Source organism: Phoca vitulina, unplaced genomic scaffold (assembly GCF_004348235.1).
Source record: "Phoca vitulina isolate PV1807 unplaced genomic scaffold, GSC_HSeal_1.0 scaffold92, whole genome shotgun sequence".
NCBI lineage: Eukaryota > Metazoa > Chordata > Mammalia > Carnivora > Phocidae > Phoca > Phoca vitulina.
The window spans coordinates 2612743-2632823 of NW_022589795.1; the positions used below are offsets into that span (position 1 = coordinate 2612743).

Below are 20081 nucleotides of genomic sequence, written 5' to 3' on the forward strand. Positions count from 1 at the left end.
CCGGAGGATTATGAGCGAGCCATGAGGCGGCTGCGGCGCTGGGCGTTCGCGGCGCTCCTGCTGCTGCTGCCGCTGCTCCCCCCGCCGGGTGAGTGCCCCCGGCCCCGCCGCCCCCCCACCCGGCCCCCGCCCCGGCTTTTGCGGCGCTTTCTGCTGCAGCCACATTTTCCTGCAGTGCTCGGGGTGACAGCAGGTCCGAGCGCGGGGGGGGGGGGGGGGGGGGGGGGGGGGGGGGAGCGGGGTAGGAGGGAGGGCGCGTGCACCCACCTGTCCCCATCTGGCCCGCCCCACCGCGGCCAGCCCCCTGCCGCCGGCCGGCGGACTCTGCAGGTCTCTGCGGGTGGGGGGGCAGTCGTGACGGGCCGGCGGGAGGGAAGCTCCTGGCCCCCTCCCCATCGGGCTCTTCCCTCTGCAGGGGAGCAGATCCTCCCGCCCGGATCCCCCTCCCCCAGGGCTCCAAGGGCCACAGCAGAGCGGGTGATGAGGTGTGCTCACCCCAGTCCCAAGTCTCCTGCCCCTCGGTGGGCATCCGCCTGCAGCTCTGGCCTTGTCTCCCCAGGTCTTGGGACCCGGGGTCCCTTCGGAGCTCTGCGCTGGCGGGTCTCACCCCAGCTGGGGCGTCCGGGAGCCCCTGAGGTCACAGAGCCCAGCCGTCTGGTGGGGGAGAGCTCCGGGGGAGAGGTCCGAAAGCAGCAGTTGGACACCAGGGTCCGCCAGGAGCCACCAGGGGGTCCGGTGAGTGGGGTTGGGTGGTGAGGCCAGGGGGCTGAAGCAGGCCTGGAGCCCAAGGAAGGCCACCCGGCAGCCAGGGTTTGGGTCCCCCCACCCCACCCCACACGCTGGCTCCTGCAGCTTCTCCTTCTGCACAATGGGCTACCCACCTGATGGGTGCTGAAGCCCACTAGTGGGGAGCCCTGGCCTCATTCCAGGACCCCTCCAATCATCATGGGGATCCCCTGCCCTCCGTGGACCCTGGAATGCCCAGGACTCATGCAGCCTCGGGTCAGCCTTCCACCCGCCCCCACTCCCATCCTGCTAAAGCAAGTGGTTCTACCTCAAATGGGGCTTGGCCAGGGCAGTAGGGGACAGGGAGAGGCCGCTAAGAGCCCAGGCACCGATTAGGTAGGGCTCCCGTTTCTCCTCACAGCCACCCTCAGCGGGCTTTCTTGGAACGGCTCAGTGCTTGCTCCTGCCTCAGTTTCCCTCTGTGCACTGATAGGCTTGTCTTTCTTCCTGTCCTTGCTGAGGGTGGGGTCCCGGAAAAAGGTTGGAGGCCCCAAGCTCACCCACAAATGCCAGCTCCATCGGCCCCATTCCCCGCCCCCCCCTGCCCCATCCCTTTCAGCTGCCAGGCCCCTCCTGCCTCCCAAAGGAAGGTTAGGAATGAAGGAGATTAATTGCAATTAATAATTAATTAATATCATGTGAATAATAATTACCCAGATGGAATATTCATTCAGCACGCCTCGGCTCTCCAGGAGCTGGAAGCTGAAAGTTAGCCAGGCCAACTGGGGGGGGGGGGGGCGGAGGGAGGGATGGCGAAGTCCTGGCAGAAATAGGAGGTGTAGAGGAGAGACTCAGAGGAGGGGTACAGCGGAGGTCTGGGAAGTTTTGGCAGCTGGGAATGGTGGGAGGTAAATTGGGCTGGGCAGAGAGAGGAAGGAGGGAAACGGACATCTGTCAGACTGGCATCTGGCCCTGCCTAATGTACTTGGTTAAAAGCCCTTAGGGGGGGTGGAGGGGTTTGTGGGGGGGTTCAGGGGGGATACTCGGGAAATGGAATGGAGCAGGAAGGCAGCATGCATAATAGATGGACCATCACTCAAGGCAGGGAGGGGGAGGGGCTGCTTAATGGTCCTGGGCAGGCAGGGTGGGGGTGGGGGTGGATGGGGGTGGCAGTGGGGCAGGGGTGAGAGGAAAGCCGTTGGAAGCTGCCTTCAGTGTCTGCCCAGGCTCCTTGGGAGGTGGGAGATGGGCCATAGGATGATCTCAAGGCCAGGGATGGGGTGTCCTGGCTGGGTTTGGTCCTTGGTCCAGCTTTCTTCCTTGGGGTCACCCCCCGAGAACTGTGCACCCCAAGCCTGTGTTGGCTGGGAGTTGACTGCCCAGCCTGATGCTGGGGCCCCTGGTAGGTGCTTCAGGGGAGGTCCAGATGGAGGATGGGGTGATGCCGTGGTGTGGTCAGAGGACATTGCGGGCAGAAGGCGTGGGGGCCAGGTAGGGATGAAGAATGGAGTGCTTCCTCAGCCTAGTCCTTCCTGGGAGAGGGGGGGTCCTGGGCTATGATGGCGCCTGGGACTGTGTTGGGGGGGACCAGAACGGGTGTAGCTGGACTTGATGAGTTGGGTGTGCAGACGACAGGTGTCATTCTGCTGGGTGATGTGTGTGAGCAACCAAGTCTGAATGTGCCCAACGGGGTATCTGAGGGGGTGAGGGTAGGAGTGGAGGGTTCGTGGATCTGTGGGGCGGTGCTCACCTCCAGTGGGGGCCTCTGCAGCATTGAGCCTTTCTAGGGACCTCCCTGCAGCCTCCCCAGGGGACAGACTCGTAGCCCTGCCCCACCTGTACCTCGGTCTCCCCTGAGGTGGATTTCTCACAACTCCGTAAGGAAGGTGACTTTTGCCTGCCCATTTTACAGATGAGCAAACTGAGGCTCAGAGAGGTTGAGTAACTTGCTCAAAGTCAATCAGATCTCAAGCAGCGGAATGATTCTCTCCAAGACCAGGTGCTTCCCACTGCACCATTCCACCTCCAGGGACTCTCCATTTTGGCACCAGGGCAGTGCCACCCAGCGAGATGGAAGAAGGCCGAGGGAGACAAAGGGACATGTCCAAAATAGTTCCCCCTGACCGGAAGGAGACATTGCAACCCTCTACTCCCACCTGGCATTTCTCCCTGAGGCATTTCTGGCGTTGGACCGTTGGGGCTGATGACGGAGGCCGTGCAGCACTGAGCCCGGGTCCCCACAGGAAGTGCCACACCCTGGCGCTGTTGGGCTCAGGGCAAAATTACTGCATCGGCTTGGGACCTCAGGCCTAGCGAGGTGTTGGGGCAGCAACAAGATCTCTATTTGCTGTGGGTCAGGTGGCGAGTCTGGGGGAGCACTCTGGCCGGCAGGACTAGGGTGGGGGGGGGCCTTGGGTGCTCACCTGCTCTGGCCTGGTCACATCACCTGTCTGAGGTCTAGCTTCCTGATCCCTAAAATCGGGATGATGATAATATTCATCTCAGCCTCATCCACCTCTCGGAGGTGGTGATAGGAAAGGGTTTTGTGTGCTGAGGGCTCCTGGCTTTTGTGGGGAGGGGAGCGCGGGGGTGCGGGGGGAGGAAGGTGGCCAGGAAGGAATTAAAAGTAGAGAAATGACAATTTACTGGGCCCTTACTGGGGCAGTGTTATGCCTTTCCACGTGCTGAGGTATGTAATGATCATCGCAGCTGTAGGAGATGGGGCTGTTGTTATTCCCGTTCTACAGGTGGGGAGACGGGCACAGAGAGGTGAAGTAACAAGCCAGGTCACACATCACTTAAGTAGCGGAGTCAAGACTGAGGCCCAAGATTGATGCCCTGAGTCTGCCTGCCTCCCGCTCAGGGGTATAGTGAGTGAGGGGGGCCACGGGGGACCCACTGCTCTCAACACCTCGCTTTTGTCCAGTTTGGAAGCAGGCTGGGCCTGAGGCCCAGAGAGGTGGGGGAGTTTCTGGAAGTGCAGAAACCTGTGGTCAAAGGGAGCCTGAAGCTGAAGATTGAGACAGAAGAACAAGCAGGGCCACCGCGTGCAGTTGGGCTGGTTGTTCACTGCACAAGAGTGCCCGGGCAAGTGGACTGAATGAAATCTGTGGGCTCATGAGGCTACATGTCTCTGAGGGGAACCTTTTTCTAATCCACACAGAGCTGCTGTGTGGGTCATGTCTGCCCCCTAGGGAAAGCCAGACTCCTTCAGAACCAAGACAAGGGCAAGACGTGGGGAAGCAAACAGAATTGAGGGTGGAGAGGTTCCAGGCTCCAGGCCTAGGAGACAGACATACCAGAGGCAGCTGGAGGAGGGGGGACCCCAGTCACTGGGCTGAGCTCCTATGAAAGCTGTCCAGACCAGCGTTTACTGGAAATGCTACCCCTGAAGCCCTCGGCGGGTTTGTGTTTTCTTGCTGTAGGGGGTGGGGGACAATCTGGCAAGGCTCAGTCCCCAGCCCTTACTAGATGGCAGTCCTCGGCAGGGAGCCACAGGGCCTTGGGCCTGGAGCCCTCGTACCCTACTAGGGCCATGGCCAGGCTTGGTCTTTACAGTCAAGGTTGCAGCTCTGTCCTGGGATTGGAGGTAGGAGATGGTTCCCGGGAGGGGGCTGGTGGCCGGAAGCCGCCCCTAGGACTTGTGCTGGCCCCTCCCCCACCCAGGCTTGCTCTGCAAAGGCGAGGGCCGTGAACTGAGCCCCGGCCTGAGGTTGGGCGGAGAGATTGTTCACGCACGAGACTAAGCTTGGGTCTGAAAGGCTTTGGGGGTGGGGGTGGGGGGAGCAGCCTTGGCGGCTCCTGGTTCTGCTGCCTCTGAATCCCACCTTCCTCATCCATAAAATGGGGCTAAGAGTTGTCTCCATCTTGCCAGGCTGCTTGGAGGATCAGAGGCGATGATGTTTGTCAGGTGTCCTGCCTGGGATCTGGCAAGAACAGATGTTCAACATCTGTGAGGCGTGCCCTCGCTCCCGAGTGTCCGGGGCGGCGTGCGGGCAGCTGGACTAGCATGAGGGCTGGTGTCCGAGACAGAAGCCTGGGCATCTGGGGGTTACCTGTCAGGCTCCGGGTGGTGCTGGTGGGGGTGGGGACAATGCGGCAGGAGTCTGGAGTCCTCCCAGACTCTGGCCTATGGGCTTGGCCTTGCCTGATCACCCCCTCCTGGTTGCCTAGAGGGACCCAGTTGCCTAGAGTCTGTCCCCGGAGGGACTCATGACCCTCTAAGGAAGTGACTCTGTCCTCAAAAATATAGGTAAAATCCCATTATCAGAAATTTGTTCAACTGTTCCGTCTGGGATTCCCACAGTCCTGCTGATCAGTTGAGCCTCAGCACATCGTGGGCAACAGCTGCCATGGGGAGGGGATGTCTCCCCCCCCAGGTGGGGCCCCTGCGTCTCTGGCTCCTTGCCGTCTGCCGCCACCCAGCCCATGTGGTTCGGCTAGTTCCTCAAAGCCCTGTTCAGCGGGAACATTTACACTTCGTTCTTCAACTGTTATGATTATGATTACTAATCCTTGTGATAATAACACATTAAGAAGGGCTTCCATCTGACCCTCATGACAACCCCATCTTACCGATGGGGAAACTGAGGCTCAGGCCTTCTGATGCCTTTCCATTCAACATGAGTGTGGAGCCCCTGGGCAGGAGAAAAAAAAAGATGGGCATGTTGTATGCTCAGGGGACTAAAGGTGGCCGTGTGAAAAGTTGAATCAGTGATCAGAGATGTCCAGAGCTGAGGCCCTAGGAGAGGGGGGTTGAGGTGGGGTGAAGGGCCAGCTCAGGAGTAGAGGATCCACAGCACTCGTGGGTTGGGGGGTGCGGGCTTTGCAGATGAGGGTGAGGAGGAGAAAGCCATGGGAGGAGACGGGGGTTCCGGTGGAGGGATTTGGGGTGACAGTTTGAAGGGCAGTGCTTGGACACTCAAATTTACTGGAGCATCTGAGAACCCCCCAAGACCCTCAGTCTCCCCCTTCCCAAGACTGTGATTCTATGGGTCTAGGCTGGAGGCCTGGCGTCTGTATTTGTGATTCGGGGACTTCAGTGGGATTTTTGCCTCCTTCCTTCTGCCCCCTGAATCTGGTTGAGCCTGACACGGGGCATAAGCCCAAGCTGAGGGGGTGGACCGGCTGGTAACAAGGGAGCCTCGGGGAGGGCAGTCACCGAAGCCAGGTGGCCGAGCTGCTGTGGCAGACATGAACCCCAGCCCCAGGCTGAGATCTGACCCCGCACCTCCCCAGCATGGCCCTGGGCCAGTCACCTCCAAGTGTCTCTCCCTGAGCCTTGGCCTGCCATTTGTAAAATGAGCACCAGATGACCTGGGCGGGTTGGGATCAAATAAGCCAGGGCACGTGAGAGCCGGATGGCTGGGGAGTGAGAGGCAAGAGCAGGGCACGGGGTCGAGGCCCGGCCGGCTGGTCACCAGCAGCGCTGAGCTGGGCACGGAGGAGGGCGGGCGGGTGGCAGGGGACAGAAGGGGCTCCCAGGGGAGGAACTGAGGGATAATGGAAGAGGTCAGGGGCAGGTCAGGGGCAGGAGGCAGACCAAGTAAGGAGCTGTTTGGCTTTGATAGAACTCAGGCCTAAAGCTTGGCTGGTGGAGGGGGGCGTCTTAGGAGTCTGGGGCCAGCAGGAGCCCCCACCCCAGGTGCCTGGGGTACAGAGTTCCTGGGGACTGAGGTGGGCTTGCCTTAACTTTCACTTCCTGCAGACAGGGGTTGTCCCCATGTAGGCCCTGCCCAGCTCTCTGATTTCCCTCCCCTTCCTCCAGCACTTTTGGTGGCTCCCTAGTCCTCCCTGGGCTGCCTCCTTTCAGGCCCAGCCCCCAGCCCCAGCAGCTGCCCTTGCCCTTATCTGGCCTGGGCCCTGGGTCCTGCTGGGGAAGGGGCAGCCCAGCCCAGGGTAGGCCTGAGCAGGTGGGGAAGAATGAGGCTGCGGGAGGCAGTGGGGACAGAAAGGACCTAGTGTCTGCTCTTCCACCAGTCTGGGCTTTCCCCAGAGTGGGGGTCCGCTTGGTCTGCACAGAGATGGGGGAGGCCAGATGGGTGAGCTTGCTGACTTCCTGAGTGGTGGACATTCTGCTAGCACCAGGGCCGACGCTGCCAGAATTCTCCTAGCCCAAGACGACCCCCACCACACAAAGCCAACTTCACAGCCTTGCATCTATCTGGGCTCATTGTACCATTTTCAGTGGGAAAATCTGAGGCTCAGAGAGGCTGCTGGCTCATCCCTGAAGCTGCACAGGCTGAGGGAGTGGGCTTGGGCCAAGGGGCCTGGAAGGGCTGCTCCTCTGGGGGGCCCGTAGGGGCAGAGATAGGGGCTTATCAGTGGGGGTGGGGGGCAGAAAGAACAAGCGGATACAGACCTGAGGACAGGGGAGGGCAGAGGTAGTTCGGGCAGGGATGGATGGGGAAGGCAGAGATAGACCAAACCCAGGAGAGGAGGGGGAGGGCAGGGATAGTCCAAGCCAAGGGCGTGGGGTGGGAGGGGTACAGGGATAGTCCAGGCCCAGGGGCAGGGAGAAAGCAGAGATGATCCAGGCCAGGGCAGGAAGAGGAAAGCAGTGACTCCTTGTCCTTGACGTTCTATTTCAAGTCTGATCGACGCTCTAGGGTTTTGGGATAGAGCTTGAGCTCAGTCAGCGTGGGATGGGGTGAGTCAGTGTCCTTGGAGCTCAGAGGGCTGCCTGCCTGGGCGCTGGCCCTTCACCCCACCTCAACCCCCCTCTCCTAGGGCCTCTCATGGACACTGGGCCCTTTCTATCTTACTTCACCTTTGGGATGAGAAGGCCTTGGAAGCTGATTCTGTAGGCTTGAATCCCAGCTGCACCACTTCTTAGCTGTGTGACTTTGAGCAAGTTAGTTAGCCTCTCTGTCCTTCAGGCTCCCCATCTGTCAGAGGAGGGTAGCCGTGGCTTCTACCCCACTGGCTCGTTGTGAAGATCAAATATGATAATGCTTGTATTTAGAACAGTGCCTGGCACATAATAAGCACTCAGTAAAAATGAGAAATCTAGGTGGTTGATAAGAAAGCCAACTAGCACCAGGCTATGAGATTTCGTGACCTTGGGGCTCCCTTCCACCCTGCAGCCCAGGAGAAAAGCCTCACACCTGCATGGCCCAGTGGTGGGACCCTCACCTGGGGGTCTGGGTTTCAGTCTTCTTAAATGGATAGGGGTGTGAAAAAGGCTCTAGTCCCTCTCAGGCCCTTGCTGTGCTTCCGGGTCTTTTGTGAGACCTGACGCTTGGAGTGGGGACGTGAGAGTCCCCTCATCCGCTTAGCACAGACTCTCCTGCCCCTTCTCTTGAGGTCACTGTTCCTCCAGGCACACTAGCTTCAGGTCTGGAGTCCCCACTCCCCGCAGAAGCTGGGCGCCCAGACCGGGTAGGGCAGCCATCTTGCTCAGGCCTGGTATGTCGCCATGACAACCTGGAGCCTCCCAGCCCCACTGCAAAGGCCCCTCTGAAAAATTTATCAGGAAAACTTCCGTGTTTAAAAATTAACCATGGGATTGAAATATTAAAGATGAGCTGCTTTGGGCAAGGCAGAGGGCAATGGACTTGGGGGTGGAGGAGCCAAGTTCCCTCCTCCTGACAGGATGGCATCTGCCCATCACCCCAGCTTCCAGTTCTAACCCACGCTACCCTGTCTGTAGAGTCCGAGACTCCTCCATCAATTGAGGCTGGGGCCAGGATGCAGGAAGGGAGGGGCCTGTTTTGCAGGGCCCGGGGGTCACACTGCTCCCCCATCTCCAGTTTGCCCCTTTCCCATGGTACTTCTGGGGGGCTCTCTTTAGTCCACTTGAGGGTGGGGCTGGCCCTGCCAACAGCAGGGAGGGCCTGGCATGAAGCAGTGGGCAGGCTGAACTGCCTTCCATCCCTGCTGCTCAGGTAGCCTGGCCCTAGGGGGCGCCTACACCAGAGAGGGTGGGCTGGCACATGCCCCCTATGCTGCTCACCGAGCCCTGGCCCAGAGGGTGGGCTGTGCGCCGGGGTGCATACTCCTGCCCCTGCCCCCAGGAAGGGAACAGGGTCTTGGAGGAAGATGAGCTCTTTCCCCCCAAATCAATGGTCCCCTTAGCTGCTGGGCTGCGCCATCCCCTCCCCAGCGCTACTCCTTGTTCTGAGGTTCCCCAGGTTGATTCCCCTCCGCCCTCCCCCACCCCCAGCCTGTCCACCTGGCCCAAGTGAGTTTCGTCATCCCAGCCTTCAACTCAAACTTCACTCTGGACCTGGAGCTGAACCAGTGAGTGTGGCCTTGAGCCTGGAAGGAAGGGCAGCAGGCGGGTGGGCAAGGCATGGGTGGGGAGACGGGGGCAGGGCTGGGGCAGGGGACCTGGATCTGAGCTGCGGTGGGACCCAAGTCTGATCCAGCCCCAGCAGCGACCCCCCCCTCCTTCTTCCTGGCCCCCTCTGTCTGTTTCAGTCACCTCCTCTCCTCGCAATATGTGGAGCGCCATTTTAGCCGGGAGGGGACAACCCAGCACAACACCGTGAGTGCCTTTGGAAGGGGACAGGGGAGATGGAATGAAGGGACAGGTGGTCAGTGGAGATGGGGTCCAAGGTATATTCTATACTTGGGTGGGCCCAGCCCCTTGGGACCCTCCATCTCTCCCCACCATGGAGGCTCCAAGGGTCGGAGTCAGAGTGGCGTATCGAATGGCGCGGAGCCTGAGCTCCCTTCACCCAGCTCCCAAGGTCTGACTCCCAGCCGGCCTCTCTGCCTGACATGGAGGCCTTCAAGGACCCTCCCTGCCCCCTGCCCAGACTTTTCTAGGAGGTGGCCGTTGGGGAAATGCCCTTCTTACTCAACACCAAGGCCTTGGAAATTCCTGGCTGCCCGGGACACCAGGGTCCCAGCCCCAGAGGCCCAGGGGCTTGAGCAAAGATGAATGAGTGTCTATAAATAGCCTCCTCCCTGTCCCCCCACCCCCAACCAGCCAGTTCAGGAACTGGAGCACAAGTAATTCTGCAGGAGCAGGGAGGGGGGTGCTTGTCCCCTCTGACCAGAGAGCCCAGGCCAAGAGGACACACGCTGCTCACAGTTCCTCAGCCGCAGACCGTGTCCGCCGAGGCGGTGGTCCCTGTGAACACACTGTGTGTGCACTTGTGTGTGTGCTGGGGCTGAGTCCACAGCTTTCATCTGATTAAGTGAGCTCCTCAGTGGTGAGTGCTTAGAGCCGTGCCTGGCCCGAGTGCTAGCTCTCCTCAGAGGAGTCTATGAACCATGCACCTGCCCCTCCCAAATGGCTAAGAACCACTGAGGTAGCCCAACTTCCTCATCTTGTAGGTGAGGTGATGGGGGCCCAGGGAGGACTAGGCACCCGCCCAGGTGAAAGAGCAAATTAGGAGCACATCCAGAGTAGGACCAGGCTCCAGATCCCCAGGTGTACCCAGGGCCCATGGCCAGCCGCACACCCAGCAGCCGCGGGGCCCCTCCCCGCTCCTCCTGCCTTCACACCAGGGCCGGGGGCATGTCTGCTCATGTTCTGCTCCTCCTCCAGGAGGCCGGGGACCACTGCTACTACCAGGGGAAGCTCCGGGGGAACCCCCAATCCTTTGCTGCCCTGTCCACCTGCCAGGGGCTGCAGTGAGTACGGGCAGGGGTGGGAGAAGGGGGAAGAGCCTTCGTCCCTGGCCTGGGGATGCAGGTGGGGACCTGCGCCTCTCTCTCTGCAGTGGGGTCTTCTCTGATGGGAACTTCACCTACATCGTGGAGCCCCGCGAGATGGCCAGGCCTCAGGAACCCCCCCAGGTGAGCCCCTCACGGTCCCCTCTGACAGCCCTGCTGCGCACGCACACCCTCGTGGCTTGTCCCAATGGCTGTCGCTGCCTCCTCCCTTGGTGACCTCAGCCTTACTGCCCTCCTCAGTCACCCCAGCTCTGGTTCCCTCCCCCTGTGCCCTCAGCTCCAATGTCCCCTCTGTCCCCCAAGTAACCTCCCATCGGGCTCCAGTGTCCTTTGCCCCTATCTCTCAGGGCGCCCCCAGGTCTTGACCCCGGAATCTGAGCATCTGGGAGATCAGATCCGACATGGGAGCTCTGGCCAGTTCTGGGTCACCCTGGGGTGGGGTGGGGGTGAGGGCTGGAGCTGTCCCCCATCTGGGCTCAGGAGCAGACCTGGTCACCCCCCCCTCCGCCAAAAACTAATTCCCCCTCATTTCAGGGACCCCTTCCCCACCTCATTTACCGGACCCCTCTCCTCCCAGTCCCCCTCGGATGCAGGGAACCAGGTAAGGGAGGGAAAGTGGGGCTGGGGAGGGGGCCAGCTGTGCTCCCCTCACCTGGCCCCTCCCCCCAGGCTGCCTATTTGCTGCCCCTGCTCATTCTGCTCCTGTGAACCGGCCGAGGCTGAGAAGGAAAAGGCAGGTACGGGGGCCCGCACAGACCTCGGGCTGCAGAGACCTCGGGCTGTGGTCCATCCATGACGGGGGCAAAGGAGGGCTCAGACGGATGTGGCTGGGGGCCAGGGTACCACGCCTGAGAGGAAGCCCCCCACCCCATTTCCTAACACCTGTGTCTGCACCCGCCCGAATTATGGACAAACAGGCTGACTGCCCTCGTACCAAGGCTGGGGAGGGAGGGGACCCCCACCAGTGGGGGGACCAGCATTATCCCTGACTGGAGTGCAGCACCCCCGAGTCTGCCCATGGCTTGGCCCCGACGCCGGGCCTGGAGGGGACTGATCCCAAGTGCCCACCCACCGCCCAGGTCCGCCGGGGCCACCCTACCGTGCACAGTGAGACCAAGTACGTGGAGCTGATCGTGGTCAACGACCACCAGCTGGTAAGTTCCCAGCCTGGGGGCAATTCTGGGAGGGGGGCCCAAAGCAGCCTGGCCCTCCTCCCACTCTCTTTCCTCCCAGTTCGAGCAGATGCGCCAGTCGGTGGTCCTCACCAGCAACTTTGCCAAGTCCGTTGTGAACCTGGCAGATGTGGTGAGCCACCCCCCTTCCCTTCCCTCTCCTCCCTCGCCACTGGCCTGCTGCACACATGCTTGGGGTGAGCTCGGCAGGGCCCTCTCAGCCTCTGATCCCCACTTCCTGAAGAGACAAACTGAGGCCCTCCTCCAGCCCTGTGCCCCCACCCTCTCCTACCCTCCAACCCCACCCTCATCTTCTTCCCTCCGGCCCCAGATGTATAAGGAGCAGCTCAATACCCGCATCGTGCTGGTTGCCATGGAAACGTGGGCAGATGGGGACAAGATCCAGGTGCAGGATGACCTCCTGGAGACCCTGGCCCGGCTCATGGTCTATCGGCGGGAGGGCCTGCCTGAGCCCAGTGATGCCACCCATCTCTTCTCGTGAGTCCCCGCCCCACACGTCCTGTCAGGCTCAGCTGCTTGCTGCCGCGCGGGGTTGCTGGACGCTTGCTCGGCGCCAGGGGCTCCTGCGGGGTCTGGGACCTGGGCTCACCTTGCACCAGCGCCCCAGCCATTTGCCATAGGCTGGGCATCTTCCCTGTATCTTAGGCTGATGCCTCCTTTTCCGGTCCCCACTGATCTTCCTCTGCCTATCAGCTCCCCTTTTGTCCCCTCTTCTCCTCTCAAACTGTCCCAGCATCCTTTCCTCAGGAACTCAGTGCTCGGATAGAAAGAAAAAAATCTACAGTTAGAGATGATCTCATAGGAGCCTGTCATGTGGCTCATGGGCTAACAAACCCAAAGAGAAGAAGGGGTTTGCCGAGGTCACACAGGCTGACATGAGGACGGGCTCCCCTCCCTGAGGGAGGGCTCTAGTGTGCGAGTCTCCCCAGTCTGCCCCTGACAGCCTAGGGAAGCCACCGTGGGCAAGGCAGGGGTTTCTCCTGACAACCCTCTCCCTTCCAGGGGCAGGACTTTCCAGAGCACCAGTAGCGGGGCTGCCTACGTGGGGGGCATCTGCTCCCTGTCCAGGGGTGGAGGTGTCAACGAGGTGAGCTGTGTGGGGCATGGCTGGGATGGCGGTGGGGGTTAAAGGGAGAGGGGCTGTGAAGGGCACGAGGGATGTAGACATTTGTGTGCTCCATCTTCCTCACCCCAAGTATGACAACATGGGCGCCATGGCAGTGACCCTGGCCCAGACGCTGGGGCAGAACCTGGGCATGATGTGGAATAAACACCGGAGCTCCGCAGGTATTAAAGAAGACCCCATGTCGCCCCACAACCAGCCCAGACCCACTCCCAGCAGCTCTAGAAGTGAAGAGGGTGACTGTGGGAGGGGGGCAGTCCTCCTCCCTCCCTTATACCCACCCGCTTACCTCTCAGGGGACTGCAAATGTCCAGACAACTGGCTGGGCTGCATCATGGAAGACACTGGGTGAGTTCTTGGGCACAAGCTAGGGGAGGGTCTTGGGCGAGGGAGAACCATAGGGAGCGCTGGGTGGCAGTGCTCAAGAGGCCCAGCTATTGGGCCCACTTAGGATTTCAAAAAGCCCAGTTTTCTGAGGACACTGCCCAAGGAGACCCACATTCCCTAGCCGGCCACAAACAGGCAGCCTGTACTGTGCGCTGTGGCCGCTGGGAGCCGCCAAAGCCTCGTGTGGAGGCACCTTCCCCCCTTAGCTCTCCAACCTCCAGCTCTGAGCCGTCCTGAGGTTTCGGGAAGGGGACAGGAGCAACGTCCGCTGCCCACTTCCGCTCGATGGGCAGGCAGGAGGATGACCGTGCCCTCTCCTGGCACGTAGATCCTCAGCCTCCTCGAGATGGTCACCGAGTCCCCCCGTGCACCCATCCCCAGTCTTGAGAAGGGGCGAGAGTGGGCTGCAGGGGAGGGCGCGGCGGGGACTCAGCGGCTCCGTCCCCTGCCCCCTGCCCAGGTTCTACCTGCCCCGCAAGTTCTCGCGCTGCAGTATCGACGAGTACAACCAGTTTCTGCAGGAGGGAGGCGGGAGCTGTCTCTTCAACAAGCCCCTCAAGGTAGCAGCCCCAGGGCGGGGATGTGGGAGCGAGGCTTGGGCAAGGTCCCGGCCAGACTCCCGACACCCCTTCCCCGTCCAGCTCCTGGACCCGCCTGAGTGTGGGAACGGCTTCGTGGAGGCAGGGGAGGAGTGCGACTGTGGCTCGGTGCAGGTGAGAGACCGGTGCGGCGCCAGGTGCGGGACGGGGGCGCGCCAGAGAAGGTCCTGGTGGGGAAGGTCAGGGCTTACCCACCTCCCTCCCCTTGTCCCTGCGTCCCTCAGGAGTGCAGCCGTGCGGGCGGGAACTGCTGCAAGAAATGCACCCTGACTCACGACGCCATGTGCAGCGACGGACTCTGCTGTCGCCGCTGCAAGGTGAGGGGCACCTACCGCCGGGGCGGGATGGAGGCGGCACCGGGAGGGACCAGGCTGCGAACAGGACAGCCGGAGAAGGGACCGGACTTGGGGAGGAGGAGCCGCTGGAGGCGGGGCAAATGTAGGGGCGGGACTTGAGGCGAAGAAAGCGCCAATGGAGAGGGAGAAGGGCGGGCGTGCGCCCCCAAGGGCCTGTTGAAGGCGGGGCTACGAGGAGCGGGGCGGGGCACCTACCCAGAGGCGGTGGGGGGGCGGAACGTGAGCCGGCCTGGGGGCGGTGCTGACTGGGCTGGGAGCGGCCGGGGGGGCGGGGCGAGGAGGGGCCGAGGGCCCAGGCCGGGGGGGCGGGGCCTCGGGGAAGGCGGGCGCGGAGTCCGCGGTTCTGGTCTGAGCCGCGAAACGCACCCCTTTCCCAGTACGAGCCGCGGGGTGTGTCCTGTCGAGAGGCCGTGAACGAGTGCGACATCGCGGAGACCTGCACCGGGGACTCGAGCCAGGTCTGTCCAGTCCAGCCGCCCTGAGGGTCCCAGTGGGAGGCAACCCCTGTCCTTTTAGGTTTGGCTCCGCGGGGCTGTTGTTATCTGCGCCCCTCCGCTCCGCTGCTGGCGTCGCCGCCGCTGGTCAGCCTCGTTTTCCTCGCCTGTGAAACGCGTTCTTCATGCCTCCTGGTTTTGCTCCTTCCGTCATTAAATCAGTATAGTCTGGCTGGGGTTCCAAGGGCCTGGCACGGGGTTGGTGTGTGTTCAGGATGAGAGTGTATAATAGTATTAGTTAACATCTCTTAAGTTCTCATTACGTGCCAGGTATTTAGTTCCATTAAGTTTTCCGAGCCCTGTGAAGTAGTTACAGGAAACAGGGAGATTGGAGAGGCTATGGGACTTGCCAATTTGTGTGCTCTGAGTTCTGAGCGAGACCTCTTGTTCTTGACTTGGAAGAGCCCTGTACTACTATAAGCCCCTTGAGGGGGCATTTGACACCCCTTCATTCTTCAACTCTCAGTCCTGGGGCTGCTCTGCTCAGCCCAGCCCCTCTGTCCACAGTGTCCCCCTAACCTGCACAAGCTGGATGGTTACTACTGCGATCAGGAACAGGTATGCTGGGTTGGGGTGGGGTGGGGGGTGGGGGTTGGGGCCCTCCCCCTCGGGGCCTCTGGCTCAATACAGTCTTTTGTTTTATATCCATTCCGACCACTCAGTGTCTCAGTCCCTTGTCTCCTGTTTGCTCCTTAGGGCCGCTGCTATGGAGGTCGCTGCAAAACCCGGGACCGGCAGTGCCAAGCCCTCTGGGGCCATGGTGAGTCTTTGGCTAGGAATGGGAGAGGGGACTCTGGAGGACCCAGAATCAAGCGGCTGGGGAGGGGTAAGTTCTGGCTAAATATGCCCTCTACCGAGTGTGTGGCTCTCCAGGATCTCAGCGAACCCAGCTGGGTTGGGGGTCAGGCCAGAGTGTTGGAGGTGCAGGCCTGAGGTCCTGGGGCGGGTTCTGGGGTGAGTGGGTGACGCCTGGCATCATCTCCTTACAGCGGCTGCTGATCGCTTCTGCTATGAGAAGCTGAACGTGGAGGGGACAGAGCGTGGGAACTGTGGGCGCAAGGGGTCAGGCTGGGTCCAGTGCAATAAACAGTGAGTTGCCAAGGCTCCTGGTTGGCCTCCCCAGCTCTAGGACCCAGGAGGGTTTTTTTTCAGAGTTGGGACAGCAGGTTCCTGGATGAGCCTGAGTCCCAGTGGAGAATATGTGAAAAATCCGGTGGTGGGGAGAGGGCAGATTCAAGTTCAGTAGTAGTAGTAGCAGTTGGGTTGGAGGTCAGACTTGGGGTTCACTGTCTCCACGCTGCCCCAACAGGGATGTGCTCTGTGGCTTCCTCCTCTGCGTCAACATCTCTGGAGCTCCTCGGCTGGGGGACCTAGGGGGAGACATCAACAGTGTTACCTTCTACCACCAGGGCAAGGAGCTGGACTGCAGGTGCGGGCCGAGACCTGGTCTGGGGAAGGGCGGGTTGCAGCCGTGATGGGGGTGGGCGGCAAGGGCTGAGGCTGGCTTTGCCGGTTCCCCAGGGGTGGCCACGTACAACTGGCTGATGGCTCCGACCTGAGTTACGTGGAGGATGGTACAGCCTGCGGGCCCAACATGCTGTGTCTGGATCATCGGTGCCTCCCTGCCTCTGCCTTCAACTTCAGCACCTGCCCTGGCAGCGGGGCGCGCCGGATCTGCTCCCACCACGGGGTGGGTGCCTGGAGGCCAGGGATGCCGGGAGGGGCTCCCAGAGGGGACAGGGCCCCCGCTCACCTCTACTGGCCCCACCCCACCTCTAGGTCTGCAGCAACGAAGGCAAGTGCATCTGTCAGCCAGACTGGACAGGCAAAGACTGCAGCATTCACAACCCCCTGCCCACGTCTCCCCCCACGGGAGAGACGGAGAGATACAAGGGTGAGGCTGGAGCTGGCTGGGGTGGGGCTCTGTCCCTCCCCTTCTCCATGCCTGTCCCCGCCAACCGAGCCCTGCCCTCCTCCCCAGGTCCCAGCGGCACCAACATCATCATCGGCTCCATCGCGGGGGCTGTCCTGGTCGCAGCCATCGTCCTGGGAGGCACGGGCTGGGGATTTAAGTAAGAGACACACACACGCCCCCCCATCCCTTGGCGTTCTTGGGGGGTATCAGAACCCCAGACCGTTGAAGCTGAGGGGCCTCCCTGCGAAGTTAGCTAAGCTCACACATCACAGTCGGAGTCAGTCAGCCACACGGTCTTGTTTTGCTCACATTTCCAAGAGATTAAAAAAACAAAAACAAAAACAAAAACAGACGAACCAAAACCACAAAAAATTTTACATTAACAATCCTGATTCCCAGCTTTTCTTGCAAAAGGAGAAGACTGGGCCTCAGTGCATGCCAGCACGGCCGTGGAGTGGAGCTCAGCAGGGGCTGCTGGAAACCGGCCGTGTCCTCCGTCCCTAGGCCCCACGTAGCCCACGGTGTCCTGTGGGCATCTGGGCCTGGGGCCCTCGAGCTGGTCTAACGCCTGCACCTTGCAGGGGAGGGACCTGAGGCCCAGGGTCACTTGATGAGTTAGTTGCTGAGACAGGACTCAAACCCAGGCATCTCTTCCTAGGCCCATCATTAGTGACCCGGTCCTGGGGATCCTGGCCCATGCCAGGGGTCTCATGGGAGCCAGGAAGGCCCTCCCTGAGAGAAGGGCAAGGTCACCGATGGCTCCTTTTCCTTTCTCTCCCTGCCTGCCCTCTCCTTGGCTCCTGAAGAAACATCCGCCGGGGAAGGTACGACCCGACCCAGCAGGGGGCAGTGTGACGCCGGCCACGTCATCCCTCCCGCTGTCCCTGTCTCCTCCATCTCATTCGTCACCTCACATTGTGTTGATGGGGAGCTGGGGGCTGATTCCCCCACCCCTGCTGTCACTGCTGTCACCACAGGGGTGGGAGAGCCCCGCTCCGGGAAGGAAGTCCTCAGCCTGCCCTTGTCCCTTCCTCCCGCCCACCTGCCTCCCCAGGCCTTGGTCCATTTCCTCCTGCCCTTCCTATGGCCAGACCACCCCTGGCCAGGTGGGTCCTGGAGCTGTGTCCCCTGCAGCCCCCTTCTCCCGGGAGGGGAGCCTACCTCTGCGTCCCATCTGTTTTGTCTTCCATGTCACCGCTGTCTGAACTTCCCACCAGATCCCCTCCCTGGCCAGCCTGTAACTTGCCGCCTCTAGGGCCCAGCACTGACCTCCCAGGGCCCGGCTCAGGGGCTCTCCCTCTGGGCCCTGCCTCACCTCCTCCCCTGACGCCCCCTCTCCGTTCCAGGTCCGGAGGGGCCTAAGTGCCACCCCCCTCCCTCCGAGCCTGGCGCCCACCGTCTCTCCGCCCTGAACCACGAGGCTGCCCCTGCCCAGCCACGGAGGGAGGCACCATGCAAATGTCTTCCGGGCCCAAGCCCTTCAACTCCTGGCCCCACGGGTGGGAGGGGAGGGCTTGGCCGTGGGGTGGGGGGCTGTGGCCCTGCCCTTCACTCCACCAGGGTGGACCAGGCCTGGGGCATTCCCCTCATGGTCCCCCACCGCCCCCCATGCGGCTTTGGCCTCGCACACCAACTCTCCCTGTGTGAATGTAGCTTCCATCATCACGGATTGCCACAGCTCAAGGGTGGGGGGGTGAGAGGGATGCCCCCCAGTGGGCAGGGCCTGGGACGGCCCCCCTCAAAACCAGGCAGCTGGGACCAGGGTTTTAACTCTCTGGAACTTCGGGGGAGGGGGCTGACATCTACATTTTTTTTTTTTTACTGAATCTTAACTGATGAATGTAACTTTGGGGGTGCTGGGGCGAGGGAAGTTATGGGGATATTTTGACATTTGTGGGAGGGACCGGAGGAACCAAGGCATGGCCATCCCCTGGGGCCCTCCCCTGGGATGATCACACCCCAAGTCCTCTCGTTGAACAGAGCCCTCCCCAAGCCAGGCAGGGGCAGGGTGGACTTGCGTGCCCCTCGGCCCAGCCCTGCTGAGCTTGGAGAGAAGAATGAGTGCTGATTCAAACCAAAGCTGCCTGTTCTGTGCCCAAGGCCTAGGTTATGGGTACAACGACCACACATCCCAGATTGTCTTCAATTTCAAAATGACCACCCTGTTGTCCCTGCCAGGACACATGTATTTGGGGGTCTAGAAAATCCAGTCCCTGAAATAAAATGGCACCTTCCCCCCTTTCAAGAAGGGTGATTCTGGGGCTGACTCAGGGTTTAGGTGCCCCCCCAGCATGGCCTAGGGGGTCCCAGGCTGGGCCATCTTCCCAGGGAGGACTCTCCCAAGCAGGAAAGGCCAGGGGTGGCCCAGTGACTGGAGGGTTAGGGGTTTTGCCTGTGATGTACAAGAGGAGGTAAGAAAAAAGACAGGTCTCAGATATGATCCTCAGCTTCTAGAAAAGTCCTCAAGGCCCTGTCAAACCCACTCTGCTCCTTACCCCCATTCCAGGGCTGAGTAGTAAGTTTACAGTTGTTCTCCCATTCCATCCTCTGATTCCCACTGCAGCTGAGCCTGACAGAGGGGCTGAGGCCGAGCGGGGTGCCTCAGGCCTGCCCCTGGCCTTCCCTCATGACCCATGGGACAGTGGAGCCTTGGCTCGACTGCTACAAACCAGCCGGCAAGGGCAAGATGAGGGTCAAGCTCCCTTACGGATGAAAGCCACAAAGGAGCAGAGCCCCTCTCCCCAGGAATACCCCACCCAGACTCAGCAGGGGTTTCTGGACACCCCCAGGGCCTTTGAACGGCCTGTTTCATTCAGTCCCTCTGTTTCTGGGGGCATCTTTGAGGAGGAAATGGCTCCCTGTTTATCTGCACCACCCCTCAGGGCAAACTGGGGACTGAGACCCACTGACACCCTTTTGGGTGGCCGGATGCGGCTACAGTGGGGTCCTCAATACCGCGCTCCAGCTGGCACTGCCCAAGAGAAGGGGGTGGGTGGGGCGCCCCCTGGCCAGTCCTGCTCTGCCAGCCCCACACGCTGGAGCGGGGGCAGGAGGGAAAGGGCTGGTTTGGCGCTGCTGCCGCGGTTCTTTAAGGCCTTCTTCGCCGATACACGTGCACACAGCCGGTGATGCATCTGGCACAAGCATTTGGATCCCCATCTCCGCACCAGTGTGAATACCTCTGCACATGCGGACAGGCTGCGTGTGCGCGAGCGTGGGGGTGGGCGTGAGGATGTGGAGGACTCCAGACTTCCTGTGACCAGTCCACCTGGCTCCCAGCTGTCTGCATCCTCCCGCCCCCCCGCCCCCCCCCCCAGCAGCGCCCACCCTGGAAGCGCCCAGGGAGGAGTGTAGGCTGCACTGGGCCGGGTCTGGAAATGGCTCCATACAGCACCCTGTACATATGTCATCTGGGGCTCGGGGCGGGGAGGCAGGGACAAGAACATCAATTAAAGATCATGTCCTGGGGCTTCCATGGAGCTCACACCAACCTGCTTCTCTCCTTTCTGTAAATGACCGCGCTGTGACTAGGGACCCTTCCCTGTCCTCCCTTGCCTGGAGGGAACGTGATGACTGTAGCACTGGAGGTGGGAAGTGAGCACCCAGGACTTGGCGCTGGGAGACTGGGACTAAGGGGTGTACTTTTCCGTTCCTGGCCAGG

General features: G+C 61.2%; 1 protein-coding gene across 3 annotated transcripts; it reads left to right on the forward strand.

The window, feature by feature from the left end:
• The first annotated feature begins 6 nt into the window (after positions 1 to 6).
• On the forward strand, positions 7 to 19728 carry ADAM11 (ADAM metallopeptidase domain 11). 3 transcript variants are annotated; one of them, XM_032396577.1, is made up of 27 exons: positions 7 to 88; positions 560 to 735; positions 8891 to 8967; positions 9148 to 9214; positions 10226 to 10311; positions 10401 to 10476; positions 10888 to 10954; positions 11023 to 11090; positions 11433 to 11507; positions 11587 to 11658; positions 11857 to 12023; positions 12549 to 12633; positions 12743 to 12833; positions 12966 to 13017; positions 13517 to 13616; positions 13698 to 13769; positions 13880 to 13972; positions 14389 to 14469; positions 15013 to 15063; positions 15202 to 15265; positions 15495 to 15594; positions 15815 to 15934; positions 16027 to 16195; positions 16285 to 16399; positions 16487 to 16577; positions 17227 to 17244; positions 17767 to 19728. In XM_032396577.1, exons 1-27 carry the CDS (start codon positions 22 to 24, stop codon positions 17780 to 17782), a joined length of 2316 nt encoding a protein of 771 aa, XP_032252468.1. In that variant the 5' UTR covers positions 7 to 21; the 3' UTR covers positions 17783 to 19728. The 3 variants fall into 3 exon arrangements, with proteins under 3 accessions (XP_032252468.1, XP_032252467.1, XP_032252469.1); XM_032396576.1 differs by lacking the exon at positions 17767 to 19728 and having other exon boundaries at positions 17227 to 17290; XM_032396578.1 differs by lacking the exons at positions 7 to 88; positions 560 to 735; positions 8891 to 8967; positions 9148 to 9214; positions 10226 to 10311 and having other exon boundaries at positions 11023 to 11086.
• The last annotated feature ends 353 nt before the right edge of the window (positions 19729 to 20081 follow it).

Bases quoted from the DNA above. Each gene is read 5' to 3' on its own strand.
- ADAM11 (XM_032396576.1), top strand. From the start codon at position 22: ATGAGGCGGCTGCGGCGCTGGGCGTTCGCGGCGCTCCTGCTGCTGCTG. The intron at 12,834-12,965 runs GTATTAAAGAAG...CTTACCTCTCAG, and splicing joins TAAACACCGGAGCTCCGCAG to GGGACTGCAAATGTCCAGAC. The intron at 13,973-14,388 runs GTGAGGGGCACC...CCCCTTTCCCAG, and splicing joins TCTGCTGTCGCCGCTGCAAG to TACGAGCCGCGGGGTGTGTC.